The following is a 17,928-nucleotide window of genomic DNA, read 5'->3' on the forward strand; positions in this document are numbered from 1 at the left end:
CGTGTAGCACATCGCATGGAGCTGTCCTCATCTTATGACGTCACATCCACGCGGTATTCCATTCTACCCAGCAAAAATAAACTGGGACTCTGATCACCTTACACTACAACCCATTCCAGGGCTACATACCGCTATATGTGGTAGACTCCTGTGCTGGGGGTGTATGGAGCCAGCAGTAAGGGCATGCTGGGAGACCTGTGAGAGTGCAGCTCTGGAGTATAATACAGGATGTAACTCGGGATCAGTCCAGGATAAGTAATGTATGTACACAGTGACTGCACCAGCAGAATAGTGAGTGCAGCTCTGGAGTATAATACAGGATGTAACTCAGGATAAGTACAGGATAAGTAATGTATGTACACAGTGACTGCACCAGCAGAATAGTGAGTGCAGCTCTGGAGTATAATACAGGATGTAACTCAGGATAAGTACAGGATAAGTAATGTATGTACACAGTGACTGCACCAGCAGAATAGTGAGTGCAGCTCTGGAGTATAATACAGGATGTAACTCAGGATTAGTACAGGATAAGTAATGTAATGTATGTGCACAGTGACTCCACCAGCAGAATAGTGAGTGCAGCTCTGGAGTATAATACTGGATGTAACTGAGGATCAGTACAGGATAAGTAATGTAATGTATGTACACAGTGACTGCACCAGCAGAATAGTGAGTGCAGCTCTGGAGTATAATACAGGATGTAACTCAGGATCAGTACAGGATAAGTAATGTATGTGCACAGTGACTGCACCAGCAGAATAGTGAGTGCAGCTCTGGAGTATAATACAGGATGTAACTCAGGATCAGTACAGGATAAGTAATGTATGTGCACAGTGACTGCACCAGCAGAATAGTGAGTGCAGCTCTGGAGTATAATACAGGATGTAACTCAGGATAAGTAATGTGTGTACACAGTGACTGCACCAGCAGAATAGTGAGCGCAGCTCTGGAGTATAATACAGGATATAACTCAGGATCAGTACAGGATAAGTAATGTAATGTATGTACACAGTGACTGCACCAGCAGAATAGTGAGTGCAGCTCTGGAGTACAATACAGGATGTAACTCAGGATCAGTACAGGATAAGTAATGTATGTACACAGTGACTGCACCAGCAGAATAGTGAGCGCAGCTCTGGAGTATAATACAGGATGTAACTCAGGATCAGTACAGGATAAGTAATGTATGTACACAGTGACTGCACCAGCAGAATAGTGAGCGCAGCTCTGTCCACACTTTCCACCCCGTCTCCTGTTTTTCCTCATGTAGAACGCTTTGCTGCGGCTCTTGTGTAACCGTTCTGTAGATCAGCCCCAGATTGCTCAGTAATTTCGCTGCCCTCTGATCTGTCTGCACACGGTGAGTGTATGGCTGAACACGCCATGGCATGTTCTGTGTTTGGCTACATACGTGATGTGCAGTAAATCTTCGACTACTGTTTACTCCGCTGGGATGTAAAGCTCCGTCCACATCAAAGGCCACATGAAAGCCTCGCAGCGGGACAAACATTTACTCATCTGTTCCTTCTTTACCAACTATTGTTTTTCATCAAGCAGCAAAATAATCCCAGATCCAGGAGTTAATTCGCCCAGGTTGTGAAATACTTGATGGAAACCAGCACCACATACTGGGAAATAAGACACATACTGGAAGCCCAAGTAATCCCAGTCACTGGGCAAAACGCTGACCCTATGCGGCTGTATATGTATATCTGGTGACTGGCACACAGGGACGTGGCATGGCTGGTTAATGGGCCACGCCAGGTCTGTGGAGAGCAGTCATTACTGAGAGACTTGAATGATAATTTATTACTCAGAAATCCATGTGAAAGAGCCGAGTGTTCGCCGCGCTCCACCTGTAATGTAACATTAGACCATAAATTAATTATACTGTAAGACAGGGATTGAGGGGTATCAGTGCCCGCCACGTCTGTATGACATCATCCCGCCGCAGCTGTCGTGGGCTCTCGGCCCCTTCACACGTCTAATGAAGATGTTTGGGATGTCTCGCGTCCCCCAGAGAGGGCTGAGGTTACAGCTCCAGTGGGGTTCTGCACGCCGGGCCCTGGAGGTGAGAAGCTCCACAGTCCCCTGATATAGACTTGATATAAAATGCTCATTAGTGACCAGTCTGGTGCTGTGGAGGGTCAGACTTCTGCCATCTACACATTTCTCTTCTAAGCTCATCTATAACCCGGGGGTCTCAAGCTGTCATGGCACTACATCCCCCAGCATGCCCTTGCGGTCTAAGGAGCCCTCTCAGGAAGCCTCTGTGTCCGGTTCTGACGCATCTCCTACATCAGGATCTGTGTTGAACAGGCCTAGTGTAACAGCCTGTATTATACTCCAGAGCTGCACTCAGAATTCTGCATTACCAGAGTGTAAATCACCAGAGCAACTAATGTGCAGACAGTGAACAAGCCGAGAATGCCGGGAGATTTCAGCTCTGCAGCCTGTAATGTCATGTACACAGTGGGCATCAGAGGTGACGACTTCATAGTAAAATGTTCCCATCTGTTACTGTAATGTCTTAGAGGTTTCCGAGAAGCCACGTCTGAGGTGTCGGGCTGCGCTCCGTGGCTTATTGCTGAAATGCTCTTGAGCCCGGTTAACTGATTTAATTAGACATGTCCCGGCCTCCGGGGTCACTCTTTAGGGCTTTAAACTTTTAATTAACCCATAAGCCTCTCGTGCACCTGCAGGCGGCTCTCGTTGCAGTCCCCGGGTTAATCTCTCCCACGCAATCTCGTTTAACCCTGTGCTGCCTCTTGTAATTACACCTAATCCTGACGCACGGATCGCGGTCATGTCAGTGAGCCTTGTATGCTCCACGTCCGCGCTGACACGTCAGGAAGGTTCATGGCATCCACTAGCCGTCCAGTTGGTGCTCGTCCTTGGCCGGAGTCCACGGCTCCAGCTGTTTGTGGGATTACACATCTGCTGGCACAACATGCTGAGACCTGTAGTCGTTATGAATTCATATTTCTCCTTGCAGAGCTGAAGGCTTCGAACACCGCTCACTTCTTGAACTTCCTGCTGAACACGACCGATTATCGAATTCTGCTGAAAGATGAGGATCACGACCGGATGTACGTGGGTAGCAAAGACTACATCCTGTCCCTGGATCTGCAGGACATCAACCGGGAGCCTCTGATAGTAAGACTGCACCAAGGATGGTGTCTTATACTAGTGATTGTGCCTGGCATCTGTGGGGTCCTGGGTATGAATCCCACCAGGGTCACAGTGGTCTGTCCTCCCCCATATAATGGTAAGATCCCGCGGGATATGAAGGGCGACGTAGGCGTGTCCTTCTGCTTTCACCGTTATGGCTGCCGGTGTCACATGACTGCGCTTTGTGCGTCACACAGCTCGCGGATGTCTCAAACCTATGAGAAGGATGGACCAGCTGACATCCTGCGTCCTGCCCGGGTATTGGCGTCTGTGCCCAGCAGTGCAGAATATGGGGCGTTGATTATAATAACACATTGCAGCATGATAACCGTAATGCGCTGCCTCGCTCTGACCGCCATCTTCCTGTAATGGCAGCGTGTCCGCTTCTCATTTATGTGAGCCTGAACCGCCACAGGCAGCAGTAACAGCAGTGTAGGGGGAGGCAGATTATTACCCATGATGGAGGCGCTCGCTTCGGCTCTCTTACTCTGGAGGTGCGGGTGGATGGTTTTTCCTTTTACAGGATTCATTCTGTGTTTCCCCTGCAGATTCACTGGCCGGCAAAGCAGCAGAGAATAGATGAATGTGTCTTATCCGGTAAAGACATCAATGTGAGTATGACCGGAGGAGGATGATGAAGTGTCAGCTCAGGGGGCGAGTGCAACCTGCAGCACATTAAAGAGCATCTCCCCCTGTAAATGCTGGAGGAGTCCTCTGCTGTCAGCTTGTTAGAAAGGCTTTTCCACTAGATCTGTCCTTAGAAAAGCTGGGTGAGCACATAATGTAGACAGTCCGGTGAGATGATCAGGATTTAATGTCATTAACTCTTTCCTTTTCCTCTTTCTTCCACTTCTTCACTCTCTGATCTTGTAAACTTCCATCTTTTTTACTGTTTTTGCTTCTCCCACTATGTATTCCGACTTCTGTTATTCGCAGGGAGAGTGCGGTAATTTTATCCGTCTCATCCAACCCTGGAACAGGACGCACCTGTACGCGTGCGGGACAGGAGCTTATAACCCTGTGTGCACGTACATCAACCGCGGACGCAAAGCTCAGGTACTGAACGCTATGATCCGCTGCCACGGGCGGTAATCGGGTGCTGTGATTACTGGGAATGGAGGATACTCTGCATTTCTGTACAGTGCTGGGAGCAATACTCTGCAGACCAGGTTTTCGTACTGCTCTTGTATAAGGTTATTAGGCGCTGTGGGGAGCGGGCGGCAGAAAGACCCTTCTGACAGACTTACCGGGGGACATCAACTTAGAGAAGGTGACGCTAGAATACTGCACGTTTCTGACCGGCCAGGACTTCCAGGAAGTGTTAACCTCATCCCGCAGTCTGTGCCCAACCAGGACTGGATCCAATAGAAGCCTATTTTCTATCTCTCATCGCGGTTTTTCTTTAAACCCACGGGATAACCCTTCCTGGCAGGCTTGGTGTTAATACCCACTTATTACAGGCAGGGTTGACACTTTCATATAGTAAAGGCATGTTCACACGGAGCAGCTTCCTTTGTTTTCAGTGGGGTCCACGCTGTATTTCATGTTTGCCGCTGTTTCCAGGCAGACCCCACGTGGATCTGTGTCAATATGGACATCAGAAACTGAAGGGTCAGCCGGGCGTTGTATGCTGTGGATTCCACTGAGGCTTTTGGAGTGAAAAACTCTGTAGTCTGAACATGTCCTGAATCGGTTGCCCCATGTCTCACTTGAGCTCGGCAGAAGTGTGCATGATGGGAGTGGTAGTATGGAGGCTAATGTACACACAGTGCAGGATGAGATCAGTGGGAGTGGAGTCTGAAACGTGTCGGTGCGCCATCAGACCGGTTCGCTGGCCCATGGCTGATGGCTCTCCTGCCGTCTAGCACAGCCCAGCACTAGAACTACGGGTTTCCAGGAGTAATTGAAGCTTTTTCCACCGTCCGGGTCCCATTCAGAAGCCGCCACAGCGCAGAGTTCCATCTAGGCAGAGGAATGGAGCAGCGCGTTTCATGGCCCATCTCTATTCTGAGGATTCGCTCTTCGCACTGCGGCTGCCCGTGACTGCTCCTCCCTGTATACACCATTGTCTGCGAGAAGCTTCAGAAGACACAAGGGTGTACAGGAAGCACAATGTCAGGTGGCTCTGATGAAAGGGAGGGCGACAAGGACACAGATCCAAAAATGGAACTCCACCCAAGACATAAAGAAGGATTTAGGGTGACTATGTGGGTGTGTAATATTAGTCACTACCACTCCCCTCATCCTCTCTGTTTTTGGTGGAGTTATCCTTTAATGATGCATATATTACTGCAGTCTACGGCAGACCCGTAGTGGGGGCCCCTACTTTACATACACATCTGGGCCATACAGCCATATCACGCGACATTTACCTCTGAACCTAATTGATATTATTAGAGAGACAGCCCAGACCTAAAATTTCACTATGGATAACACGTGTATAATTTACGTACCTGGTGCACTCTGTTCTTTTCCCCTTTCGGATTGGTCTCAAGATGGCTGCCACTGTCTCGGACTTCACCATGCCGAGTGCTGTAAGAACCCTAAGACATGCCCCCTTCCTCCACTGCACCTACATAATCGGCGCTGGTCCATATGACGGCAGTGGACGTGTATAAGGCTGTCCTACAGCTCTCCGCGTGGGGAAGTCTCGCGCATTGGCAGCCATCTTGAAACCAATCCAGCGGAGGAATGGAGGCACCAGGTATGTTGGTGCTACATGTGTAGTGACCTATTCTGTTTGGACTGGAGGGTGGGATTGTATACGGGTGAACATGCTGTGACGCTGACACAGCCAGCTCCTAACCATCCGGTATGTGTGGGCACATGGGAGGGTGCAGGGGTTGTGGCGCGGATTGGGGCTGTTCCTCTGGAGGTGAGTTACATTCCGTGATTCTGTGTCGTACATGATCCATCACACGTGACTTCTGTATCCATGTGCGGTTTATTCTTTTTCATTTCATGAATGACACCTGCATGACCGTAACACGTATGTGCCAGCAGCGTAGCTACGTATGCATGTCTCCCTGTGGTGTATTCCGTGTTTCCATGTGATCATGCTACACGTCTCCTTTCTACAGAATTGCATCCAAAAACTAACACCTAGGGCCAGGGCTAGACTCCATCTGTGCCCCTGTGTGTCCACCATCCGTGTCGTGTCTCTCACCCGTTCCTGGCGGTGTTCCTCTTTCTGCCTTTAACCTGAACAGCCTTCAGGTCTAACTCTTATTGCCCTGCTCCTCTCTTCAGGCCTCAGATCACACAGCGCCCCCTGGAGGAAGAGGGAGCAGAGCAGCAGATTATCCGCCCAGCCCAGCACCAGCAGAGCACAAGGTGGGGCCACTCCCAGGGGCCCTGGAGCCCCCCCCCCCCCCCCCATCCTGATACTGGGGCAGTGATAACTTCTAGCCCTCATTCCATCTTTCTGTGTGACCTAAAACAATTGTATGTTTCCCTGAACAGGTTAGTGTTGTACAGACATGGGGCCCAATGCCCCGATCCCAATCCATGATGCCCCCACATAGGAGAACCAGCTGGTCCTGTGATAGAAGACCCCAGAGCCGTCGCAGATCACCCTCGCCCCTTCCCCAGTGAGCAGCGGGCTGTGTATGAATGGATCTGCCATGTGACGCTTGTTCTGCCATGCTGCCTTCAGAGCTGGCTCAATGATTCACAAGACATTAAAGACCATGGCTACTCCGCTCATACATGCCCGGCTGGTTCACTCCTCCTCAGACGTACCACCGTTTCCTCTCCATAGCTCCTGGACAGGGTGCCGTTATCTTACAGTCCTCGGAGCAGAGCCGAAACACAGACCAGTGTCACCATGTCATTCAGCGGGCGGCCCAGTCTGTACATAACATTCCCTCGCTGTGTGTTCAAAATCTCTGCTTCCTGTCAGGGACTGGGAATGTTCTCATTTACTTTAAGAGGCTTGGAAACAGTCCTGTGCTAGTCCGGCTCACGCAGGTAAGAGCGATCAGTCTGGAGTCCAAGACCGAAGAGAGATTTGCTGCTGCGCTGAGGATGAAGAGAACTGTAGATCAGGACGGGTTTTCAGCCTCTGAGTTTAATCAGGAAAGTTTCTCTTTATTTACAGACTGCAAGCAGAGATCTTGAAAACGGTGGGGAATGAAAGCAAAGTCTATTAGGAGTCTGCAGAACTTTTCATTATTTGATGATTAAGAATTACTGACATGAGCCCCTCCTAAAGGGAATACAATACTTTAGATTGTAAGCTCTGGAGGGCAGACGTGACCTGTTCATACCCTGTTTATGTCGGAGCTTGCTGCCTTTGTGGCGGACGCCATTTTGAAGCTTTGCACGTCATGTACTGAGGGTGTATCAGCCTGTATCATTTGGTTGCTGTCTGTGCTTGAGGATTAGTGTTGCGGCACAGCTTGTCCGCTGTCCCATTGTCCTTCCTCTCGATCACCACCACCGGTGCACCTCCATAACGTCTCCACCTCCTCCCAGGAGCTTTATATCGTCTTCATGGATCAGGCATCCCCTGTATTAAAGTCCTGAGGACCTATAATCTTCCAATGGTTTATTAACCCTTAGTCTGACCGTCTGATGTCTGCGGCTCTGTACCTCACCCCTCTGCCTCTTTACCCCCACAGGATTATGTCTTCTACCTGGACCCAGATCGCGTCGAGTCAGGGAAAGGGAAATGTGCCTATGACCCTAAACTGGACAGTGTCTCCGCACTCATCAGTAAGTGAAGTCATTGGGGGCTGCATTTTCTATATGGCCGTTCTAAATGCTTTAACGTCAGCTTGTGTTGATCCATGTGTCCTGCTCCAATCGCATCCAGAGCTGCATTCATAAGCCTTATATTATATGCGTGTTGCATGCAGCGCAAAGAAGAAGTGTTCATGTTCTCCCGGCTTGTTTACCAGGGCGAGGGGCATCCTGTAGGGGGCTTCTACTTGAGGACAGCCTCTTCCATTAGTGCATCCATAGAAGTCACCAGTCGTAGGCTGCCGCTCGGTCATTACGCGGTGACACTTTCCTCCGGACGCTCAGTCATCCCCATCGGGCACCATACAGCTTGTGGAGTGATGGGTTAACGTGCAGACGGTGTTTGTGAGCAGCTGCTGGATCCAAAGATGAGGTCCATCTGGGGGGGACACAAGGCTGCCAGATCTCATTCCCGCTAATCTGTTTGCCCCTCCGAGAGGGACCCGCCATGTGACCTCCTCCCTGCGTCCACCACCTGAGGGGCTTTCCTTACAATCTGAGGTTGAGACTTTCTAATTAATCAGGAGCAGCTGCTGGGCTGGGAGCCAGCTAGATAAGCGTCACTCCGTGTTCTGCGCTGTTAACATCTGTGTGAAGTGTAGCGGCGCCCAGACAGCGAGAATCGTCTACATGTCGCATCTTGTCCTGACTTTTACAGATGAGGAGCTCTACTCCGGGGTATACATAGATTTTATGGGCACTGATGCTGCTATTTTCAGAGCGATGGGCAAGCAAGCCGCCATGAGAACCGACCAGTACAATTCCCGCTGGCTCAACGGTAAGACTCCAGTCATACACTGCAGAGGAGGAGGATGGGTAGATGACCTGTTCTCCTCCTTAGATAATGACCCTTCTCTCCACAGATCCAGCGTTCATCCACGTACAGCTCATCCCTGAGAGCTTGGAGCGAAATGACGATAAACTTTATTTCTTCTTCCGGGAAAAGTCGACAGATTCTCCACACAGCCCAACCGTATATTCCCGCATTGGAAGAGTGTGCCTGGTAAGAAGGGGAATGTCGCATCACCATCTGGAAACCGGTCGCAGAGGTTTTCTGGTTGTGTCCATGCTTTTAATATTGATGACCGATCCTCAGCTGTGTGAGGGTGTCGGACCCCTGCCGGTTTGATATTGATCATCTATTCTGATAATGGGTTATCAATATTAAAAGCCCGGACAACCCGTCACATTGTGGCAAACCACTGGATCAGTCTTGATTTGTAGGTTGTCTAGCTTGTAGACATGGGGCTACACTGGATACATTGTATCAAACCCTCTCCTCTGACAGGCCAGGTTTCCAGTCTCTGTAAACTAAAATGTTCCCACCCACTGATAACAAGCAGAGATGTTGACAATTTTTTGACATTTAAACCAAATTAGCCATTAGCAGAAGTCTTAAAATGATTAAGGGGTTATCCAACATTATATCAGACCGCCGAGTGGTCGACCCACAGCGGTGATCATACTTACCTGCTCCTGTGTTCAGTCTCTATCGCTCCACGGCCCGCTCTTCATCTCCCTGCTGCGCTGACATCAGCACCCTGTTGACGGCGAGGTACGTGACCACTGCAGCCAGTGGCTGGTGGCAGCAGTGACCTGTGCCTTCTGCATCACCTTGTAATAGAGGTCGAACCCAGCGGCGGAGATCACGCAAGTATGATGTCCACCGTGGGCCGGCCACTCTGTGAGGTCTGCTATAGTGTTGGATAACCCCTTTTAGCTCTAATGAACATGCAGGTTCCCTGCCTCGGGGCAGCTTGGTCTTGATGACCAGGATTAGAAAACATGGCTGCTTTCTTTAAAAAAACAGGGGGCAGAAAAGTGCTGGACCCACCTGTTCTGAGATGGAGATTGTGGTGGCGTAACCTATCGTACAGGGGGTTCTGCACCATTTTTGGACAGTAGTTTCAGAATACACACATTACACAGATTAACCAAGCCCGGACCAGCTTCCATTCTGACATTACAGTCCATGGGTCCTACTTGAAGGAGTTTGTGGAGTCATAGACTCCCCGTTTATGGACGGGTTCAGCTGCACAGAGGTCCCCACATGATCATCCGGACCCTGCAGGCAGCGGCTCTGATATACTGCACTCTTCCATCGCTGTACATTGTGAGTTACAAATAATGTTACTTGTCCTAGAACGACGACGGAGGTCACTGCTGCCTGGTAAATAAATGGAGCACGTTCCTGAAAGCGCGTCTCATATGTTCGGTGCCGGGGGCTGACGGGATAGAGACTCATTTTGATGAACTACGTATGTATCTGGGGTGAGAGGCCTGGCGCTCAGCGGGACATGTTGTATGATGTAACGACATCACCGGTTTATTGTGTTTTCTTCCAGAGGACGTCTTTATTCAGCAGACGCAGGACAATAAGAACCCTGTCATCTACGCCGTCTTCGCCGCCTCCGGGTACGTCCTGCATCTTATCCCTGCTGTTTGCGTTGTCGTTTTGTGTGCATCTGTCTAACCTCCCCCTTCTTGTGTAGCTCTGTGTTTAAGGGTTCGGCGGTGTGCGTGTACTCGATGGCTGACATACGCATGGTGTTTAATGGACCATTTGCTCACAAGGAAGGACCCAACTACCAGTGGATGCCGTATACAGGGAAGATCCCATATCCACGCCCGGGCACGGTAAGAGCAATTCCTTCAGGATTAGTACGCCGCTTTAATGCAGTGCAACTCCGCTCCTTTAGAATCTGCTTCATTTTATTTATTTATTTTTAACTGATCCACGTGTGGCGGTGCCGATGTATAACGTCGTCCTTGTGTTTGTGCACAGTGTCCGGGTGGCACATTCACTCCGTCCATGAAGTCAACGAAGGATTACCCAGATGAAGTAATAAACTTCATGAGGACTCACCCGGTCATGTACAATCCGGTGTACCCCATCCATCGACAGCCATTGCTCGTCCGCACCAATGTCAACTACAAGTTCACCACCATTGCTGTGGATCAGGTGGATGCGTCTGACGGGCGATACGAGGTTCTGTTCTTAGGCACAGGTAATGAGGCTTCAATCACAGTGAAGTATAAAGTTAATGAAGTGTTATCAGTGATGTGAGATTGTGAGGAAGGAAATCAGCGCAAGCTACTGATTGTCCAGCACATCACAGAGCAAACAATCAAGTCTGTGCCTCGTGCGCAGACTGTGGCAGCATCGTAAACTAAGTCCCTGTAATTATCTGTCCTGAAGTCAAGAAATGCTGTTACGCTGTATCCCTCATATTCGTTTCTAGGAAAGTTGGGTGATGACCAGTATGACGCCATTACAGCTCCCACAGGGGGGCAATCACCACTCGGCTTTCCTCAAATCTGTGGAGTGATTGGCATTCACTGCTGGAGGAGTTACCTTTTAGACAAGGAAAAACATGGATGAAGCATGGACTGTGAATGTGTGGAAACGTGATGGTCTAGAGACACAGAACCAGGATGAAAATAACAGACTTGGGGTTGGGCAATAAACCGGTATTTACGATATACCGTGGTATTAAGAAATGGCGATATCGCCATTTCTTAATGACAGCTGTATTTTAGTGATGTCATAGGGGCAGACACACATCACAGTGCTGAATGCCTCTAAAACGTCTGGCACAGTGGAGAAGGAGAGAGTCCCCCCCCCACTGTAATCCGGCTGCTGCTGCGCCACCAGTGAGGAGGAGGGGAGGGGCTGTGGCCGCTGCGCCACCAATGAGAATTACCCTCAATACAAATATTGACTGCGAGTGCCGGCCGTATCACATACCCAGTTTCAATGACAGGAAGCGGCTAACCATGGCAATTTACCCCTCAAATGCTGCACCTGAGGGGTTAATTGGCACGGTTCGGCAGGATCCCTGTCATTGAGGCAGAGTGCTGTCTGTGTAATATGGCCAGCACCCGCAGTCTATATTTGTATTATTATTATGGGGTTAATTACATTTATTGGTGACGCAGTGCGCCCCTCATACCCCAGTATTATAAATTTATAATCATTGGTGGTGCAGTGGCAGCTTCTGATCGGAGCCCCAGCAGTGAAATCTCAGGGCTCCAATCGGTTGCCATGGCAGCCAGGACGCTACTGAAGCCATCCATGGCTGCCATGGTAATCTCCCTGCTGACGTGTGCAATAAATCTCTATTAGGGTGCATAGGACAAGGGATGAAAAGATTCCAGGTTCTAGCCCCATAAGGGGGCTAACAACCCTAGTCATAAGGGTATAAGTCCTTTAGGTCACAAAGAAATGGCATCTAGTGGCTGAGAACAGTCGCTGCACTCTGGGGGCTGCTGCACAGACAGGCCGGGCCTGAGAACAGTCGATGCGCTCTGGGGGCTGCTGCACAGACAGGCCGGGGCTGAGAACAGTCGCTGCACTCTGGGGGCTGCTGCACAGACAGGCCGGGGCTGAGAACAGTCGCTGCGCTCTGGGGGCTGCTGCACAGACAGGCCGGGCCTGAGAACAGTCGCTGCGCTCTGGGGGCTGCTGCACAGACAGGCCGGGGCTGAGAACAGTCGCTGCGCTCTGGGGGCTGCTGCACAGACAGGCCGGGCCTGAGAACAGTCGATGCGCTCTGGGGGCTGCTGCACAGACAGGTCGGGCCTGAGAACAGTCGATGCGCTCTGGGGGCTGCTGCACAGACAGGTCGGGCCTGAGAACAGTCGATGCGCTCTGGGGGCTGCTGCACAGACAGGTCGGGCCTGAGAACAGTCGATGCGCTCTGGGGGCTGCTGCACAGACAGGCCGGGCCTGAGAACAGTCGCTGCACTCTGGGGGCTGCTGCACAGACAGGCCGGGCCTGAGAACAGTCGCTGCGCTCTGGGGGCTGCTGCACAGACAGGCCGGGGCTGAGAACAGTCGATGCGCTCTGGGGGCTGCGGTTCTATGGCTGTGTAGGGACTAAGACCCATATGGGAAGTGCCAGTCTTTAGTAAATGGCCCCCAATGTTTTATTTGACTGAAATGCCAAGGTGCCCTTCCTGACAATGTGCACCTATGATGGGCACACTCTGAACAACCCACTTATCAGGGTTTTCCGCTAGGATGTCCCATTTTCTGTGGGAGCGGTGAAGATGGCTGATCGCTGCTATCTCCAGCACTCCCATAGAGAATGAATGGAGCAGCAGGGGGCGCGGCCGCTCTATCAGATTTGGGGGGGCTGAACGGTGACCCCATTCTTGGTGGGCAACAAGGAGATAGATATTACTGCATGGGGGCATCAAGGAGACATAATGTATGGGGGCAACAAGGAAACACGAGTACGTGTTTTTTTTTGTTTGTTTTTCTCTAAATGGACATTTATCGCGATATATATCGTTATCATGTGAATATTTATGATATCGCCCAACCCTAAACAGACTCCATGAAATGTCGCACTGTCTGCGTAGCCGTCTGTGTATCGCGTCTTGTAATCCTTCCACCATTTGTTTAAGATCAAGGCATGGTGCAGAAAGTGATTGTGCTTCCAAAAGATGACTTGGAGACGGAGGAGCTCATCCTGGAGGAGGTGGAAGTGTTTAAGGTGAGGACATCTTTAATTTGGTGCCGATTACACAGTACATTTTGCCGCCACATACTAGACACCCTGCTCTTTGTCATGGCCATCGTGCACTTACAGTACAGACCAAAAGTTTGGACACACCTTCTCATTCAAAGAGTTTTCTTTATTTTCATGACTATGAAGGCATCAAAACTATGAATTAACACATGTGGAATTATATACATAACAAACAAGTGTGAAACAACTGAAAATATGTCATATTCTAGGTTCTTCAAAGTAGCCACCTTTTGCTTTGATTACTGCTTTGCACACTCTTGGCATTCTCTTGATGAGCTTCAAGAGGTAGTCCCCTGAAATGGTCTTCCAACAGTCTTGAAGGAGTTCCCAGAGATGCTTAGCACTTGTTGGCCCTTTTGCCTTCACTCTGCGGTCCAGCTCACCCCAAACCATCTCGATTGGGTTCAGGTCCGGTGACTGTGGAGGCCAGGTCATCTGGCGCAGCACCCCATCACTCTCCTTCATGGTCAAATAGCCCTTACTTTCAAAGTTTTCCCAATTTTTCGGCTGACTGACTGACCTTCATTTCTTAAAGTAATGATGGCCACTCGTTTTTCTTTACTTAGCTGCTTTTTTCTTGCCATAATACAAATTCTAACAGTCTATTCAGTAGGACTATCAGCTGTGTATCCACCTGACTTCTCCTCAACGCCACTGATGGTCCCAACCCCATTTATAAGGCAAGAAATCCCACTTATTAAACCTGACAGGGCACACCTGTGAAGTGAAGACCATTTCAGGGGACTACCTCTTGAAGCTCATCAAGAGAATGCCAAGAGTGTGCAAAGCAGTAATCAAAGCAAAAGGTGGCTACTTTGAAGAACCTAGAATATGACATATTTTCAGTTGTTTCACACTTTTTTGTTATGTATATAATTCCACATGTGTTAATTCATAGTTTTGATGCCTTCATAGTCATAAAAATAAAGAAAACTCTTTGAATGAGAAGGTGTTTCCAAACTTTTGGTCTGTACTGTACGTTAGCTCGAATATGCTTCTAGTTCATAATGAGTTTGTCCTAACGGACTTGGATCTGCTGCATTCACTCACGTCCGTAGTGCAGACAGGGATGTGGAGGCCAGAGTTGTCCTGGTAATATATAGATACTATAGTCAGGTTATTTCTCATCGCTCCAAGATCCTTACACAAGGAATACCTGTACCCGGACCTGCCACAGGGATGACGACCATCGCAATCTTCTCCTAACTTTTCCTGGACTGAACATTATTTTGTTATACCATGCCTCATCTGTGTCCTACTCTCATGTGTAACCCAGTGTCCCCTCTTAGGTCCCTGCACCCATCAAATCCATGAAAATCTCATCAAAACGAGTAAGTGCTCCTATCTTTATTCTCTGGGTGATGGTTCTTGTAGCACTGTCTATATGTAATTGAAGTAGTCCGGATTGATCACCCGGCCACGGGTAGTGAGGAGGAGGCTCTGGTTAATGGTTGTCCACAGGTGGCTTCTCGCATCAACCACACCAGGCTGCTCCAACAGTCCAGATCTAGACCAGACACGGCCAAGTTCCAATGTACCAACTCGTCTTGTGTGGATTCTGCCCTGATGTTCAGAGTCAGTCAGTTCTCGGGATACGTTCTATGTGGCAGAATAACTCGTTCCTCTCTCTCATTACAGCAACAACTCTATGTCTCGTCCGTGTCCGGGGTGACGCATCTTGCCCTCCATCGCTGTGACGTATACGGGGAGGTGTGTGCTGACTGCTGTCTGGCCAGAGATCCGTACTGTGCCTGGGATGGAAAAACGTGTTCGCGCTATTCAGCATCCTCCAAGCGGTATGCAGAGGGGTGAGGCCTGGGCTTAATTCATAGAGAAACCTTATCATATACAACAAACGCACACCACGGCCTTATCCACCTGACATCTGTCCCCTCCTCTTCTGGTCTCCATTTCTCTCTCTTATTCACAGGCGAAGCCGTCGACAGGATGTCAGACATGGGAATCCTATGAGGCAGTGCCGCGGCTACAACTCAAACGGTAAGATCAGAACTAGGACATCCTACGATCTATTCAACCTAAAGGTGGCGTGTATATGATACCGACATAAGTCCTTGTAACTGCTGAGCAAAAGATTATTGGTAATGTCACTTAATCCCTTACATCACCTGCAGAGCTGACCTGGGGCCCCGCAACGCTAACTAAACTACAAACTGTTTCATACATGCAAAATAATCTAGATAAGGGGTTGTAGATAGTACTTGGACTGCATCAGCTTTTGTTACTGAGTCCTGGATTTAGTCCTTGATCTGAATGATATATTCATCTCCTTGAACTGTAGAGTCACTGTAAAGTACATGCACAAAAAGGGGGGTAGGGGTCAGCACATCCCAATACGCAGGTGCACATCGCTAGTGTGGCTGTAAATATACATTTGACAAACACATTGGGCAACAGCACTCTACAAACCAAAAGTAGAGTACAAAAGTATATTACATTGTAAATGCTATGCTAATAACTTAGAGATGCTTAGCAAATACATTTTGTACAAAATCATTTGAGCCCGTCTGCCGCACGCCAAGGTGATCTCTAGAGGACTGGTCCTAACACTAAAGCTCACCTGTTGGGTGCCATATCATCGACGAAAAGTACATAACTTACCCTGAGTTACATCCTGTATTATACTCCAGAGCTGCACTCCCTATTCTGCTGGGGCAGTCACTGTGTACATACATTACTGATCCTGAGTTACATCCTGTATTATACTCCAGAGCTGCACTCCCTATTCTGCTGGTGCAGTCACTGTGTACATACATTACTTATCCTGTACTGATCCTGAGTTACATCCTGTATTATACTCCAGAGCTGCACTCACTATTCTGCTGGTGCAGTCACTGTGTACATACATTACTTATCCTGTACTGATCCTGAGTTATATCCTGTATTATACTCCAGAGCTGCACTCACTATTCTGCTGGTGCAGTCACTGTGTACATACATTACTTATCCTGTACTGATCCTGAGTTACATCCTGTATTATACTCCAGAGCTGCACTCACTATTCTGCTGGTGCAGTCACTGTGTACATACATTACTGATCCTGAGTTACATCCTGTATTATACTCCAGAGCTGCACTCACTATTCTGCTGGTGCAGTCACTGTGTACATACATTACTTATCCTGTACTGATCCTGAGTTACATCCTGTATTATACTCCAGAGCTGCACTCACTATTCTGCTGGTGCAGTCACTGTGTACATACATTACTTATCCTGCACTGATCCTGAGTTACATCCTGTATTATACTCCAGAGCTGCACTCACTATTCTGCTGGTGCAGTCACTGTGTACATATATAACTTAGGGCTCAATCACATGACCCCAGGGTGTTTTGCGGTCCGCAAATTGCACATTGATACCGGCCATGTACATTTTGCGTGATGGAAGGGATGGCCCCTAATAGAACTGTCCTAATCTTGTCCATAATGCGGACGTGTTCTATTTTAATTTTTTACTTTTGCGGAACAGACACGGAATGCACACAGTAATTTATTTTATTTTTTCCCTTGATTTGCCTCTTCTGCAGCCAGTAAGAATGGGATGGATGCCGCCCAGTATGGGGTGGAGGGAAGCTCTGTGTTCCTGGAATGTCAGGCACGTTCCCCACAGGCTTCCATCAAGTGGATCCTACAGAAGGACAACTCTGAGCGCAAAAAGGAGGTAAGATGGTCACAAATGTTGGGGGTAATGACCCCCTCAGAGTACTGTACCCCGAACTGTTAGAGGTCTTCTACCTTTTTGTATAAATTCTGTGCAGGACTAGAAAAGCAGCAGGGCCACGCTGGTCAGTGGCTTGTGACTTGTATTCAGCTCCCTTCAATTAAAGTGAGCAGCGCTGAGCTGCAAAACCTGTGGATGATGACGTGCTGTTTTTGGAAGACAGCAGCCATGTTTTTCTAATCCTGGACAACCCCTTTATTTCTCAATTAATCCAAAATCTCTACACAGTTGTAATTGGCTTTGGGGAGATTTATCAAATCTGCCATTTTTATACACCAATGTAATACAGTGGTTCATGAGTAAAATGGAGCAAATTTGTTAAAAGGCACTCTGCCCGTAAAAAAATAAATAAAATAAAAAACAGTTGCTAGTTCTGCTCTCAGCTGAGGATTTGTTACTAGGTTTCCAGTGTACAGTGATGCTTGAAAGTTTGTGAACCCTACAGAATGTTCTATATTTCTGCATAAAATTGACCTAAAACTACATCAGATTTTCACAGAAGTCCTAAAAGAAGATAAAGAACCGAATCAAACAAATGAGTTATAAATATCAGACCTGGAGGAAATTGCTCCAATATAACGTGTATGAGCGGTAAAAGTATGTGAACCCCTGCTTTCAGTACAAGCTGTCCTGGCCCAGATGCAGAACAGGCCCAGACCATGATCCTATCAGCACCGTGTGTCAGAGGGGATGAGGTCTCTATGCAGGATACAGGGTTTTCCTTTCTCCAGACATAACT

The 17,928-nt window shown here is 48.7% G+C and overlaps 1 protein-coding gene across 4 annotated transcripts in view; it reads left to right on the forward strand.

Annotated features, from left to right (window-relative positions):
* Positions 1-17,928, forward strand: part of SEMA3F (semaphorin 3F) — a 59,244-nt gene that overhangs the window by 37,971 nt on the left and 3,345 nt on the right. Inside the window, exons 3-18 of one of the 4 annotated variants that reach the window (XM_040406896.1) lie at positions 2,996-3,156; positions 3,720-3,782; positions 4,108-4,227; positions 6,421-6,504; positions 7,794-7,887; positions 8,573-8,692; positions 8,778-8,917; positions 10,058-10,172; positions 10,260-10,329; positions 10,407-10,551; positions 10,700-10,922; positions 13,327-13,415; positions 14,741-14,782; positions 15,090-15,259; positions 15,382-15,449; positions 16,996-17,129. In XM_040406896.1, coding sequence (XP_040262830.1) covers positions 2,996-3,156; positions 3,720-3,782; positions 4,108-4,227; positions 6,421-6,504; positions 7,794-7,887; positions 8,573-8,692; positions 8,778-8,917; positions 10,058-10,172; positions 10,260-10,329; positions 10,407-10,551; positions 10,700-10,922; positions 13,327-13,415; positions 14,741-14,782; positions 15,090-15,259; positions 15,382-15,449; positions 16,996-17,129 — 1,838 coding nt within the window. The remainder of the gene's footprint in view (positions 1-2,995; positions 3,157-3,719; positions 3,783-4,107; positions 4,228-6,420; positions 6,505-7,793; positions 7,888-8,572; positions 8,693-8,777; positions 8,918-10,057; positions 10,173-10,259; positions 10,330-10,406; positions 10,552-10,699; positions 10,923-13,326; positions 13,416-14,740; positions 14,783-15,089; positions 15,260-15,381; positions 15,450-16,995; positions 17,130-17,928) is intronic. The other 3 variants (XM_040406897.1, XM_040406898.1, XM_040406899.1) reach the window with 3 other exon arrangements.

The sequence above is a fragment of the Bufo bufo genome, chromosome 9, assembly GCF_905171765.1.
Source record: "Bufo bufo chromosome 9, aBufBuf1.1, whole genome shotgun sequence".
Taxonomy (NCBI): Eukaryota; Metazoa; Chordata; class Amphibia; order Anura; family Bufonidae; genus Bufo; species Bufo bufo.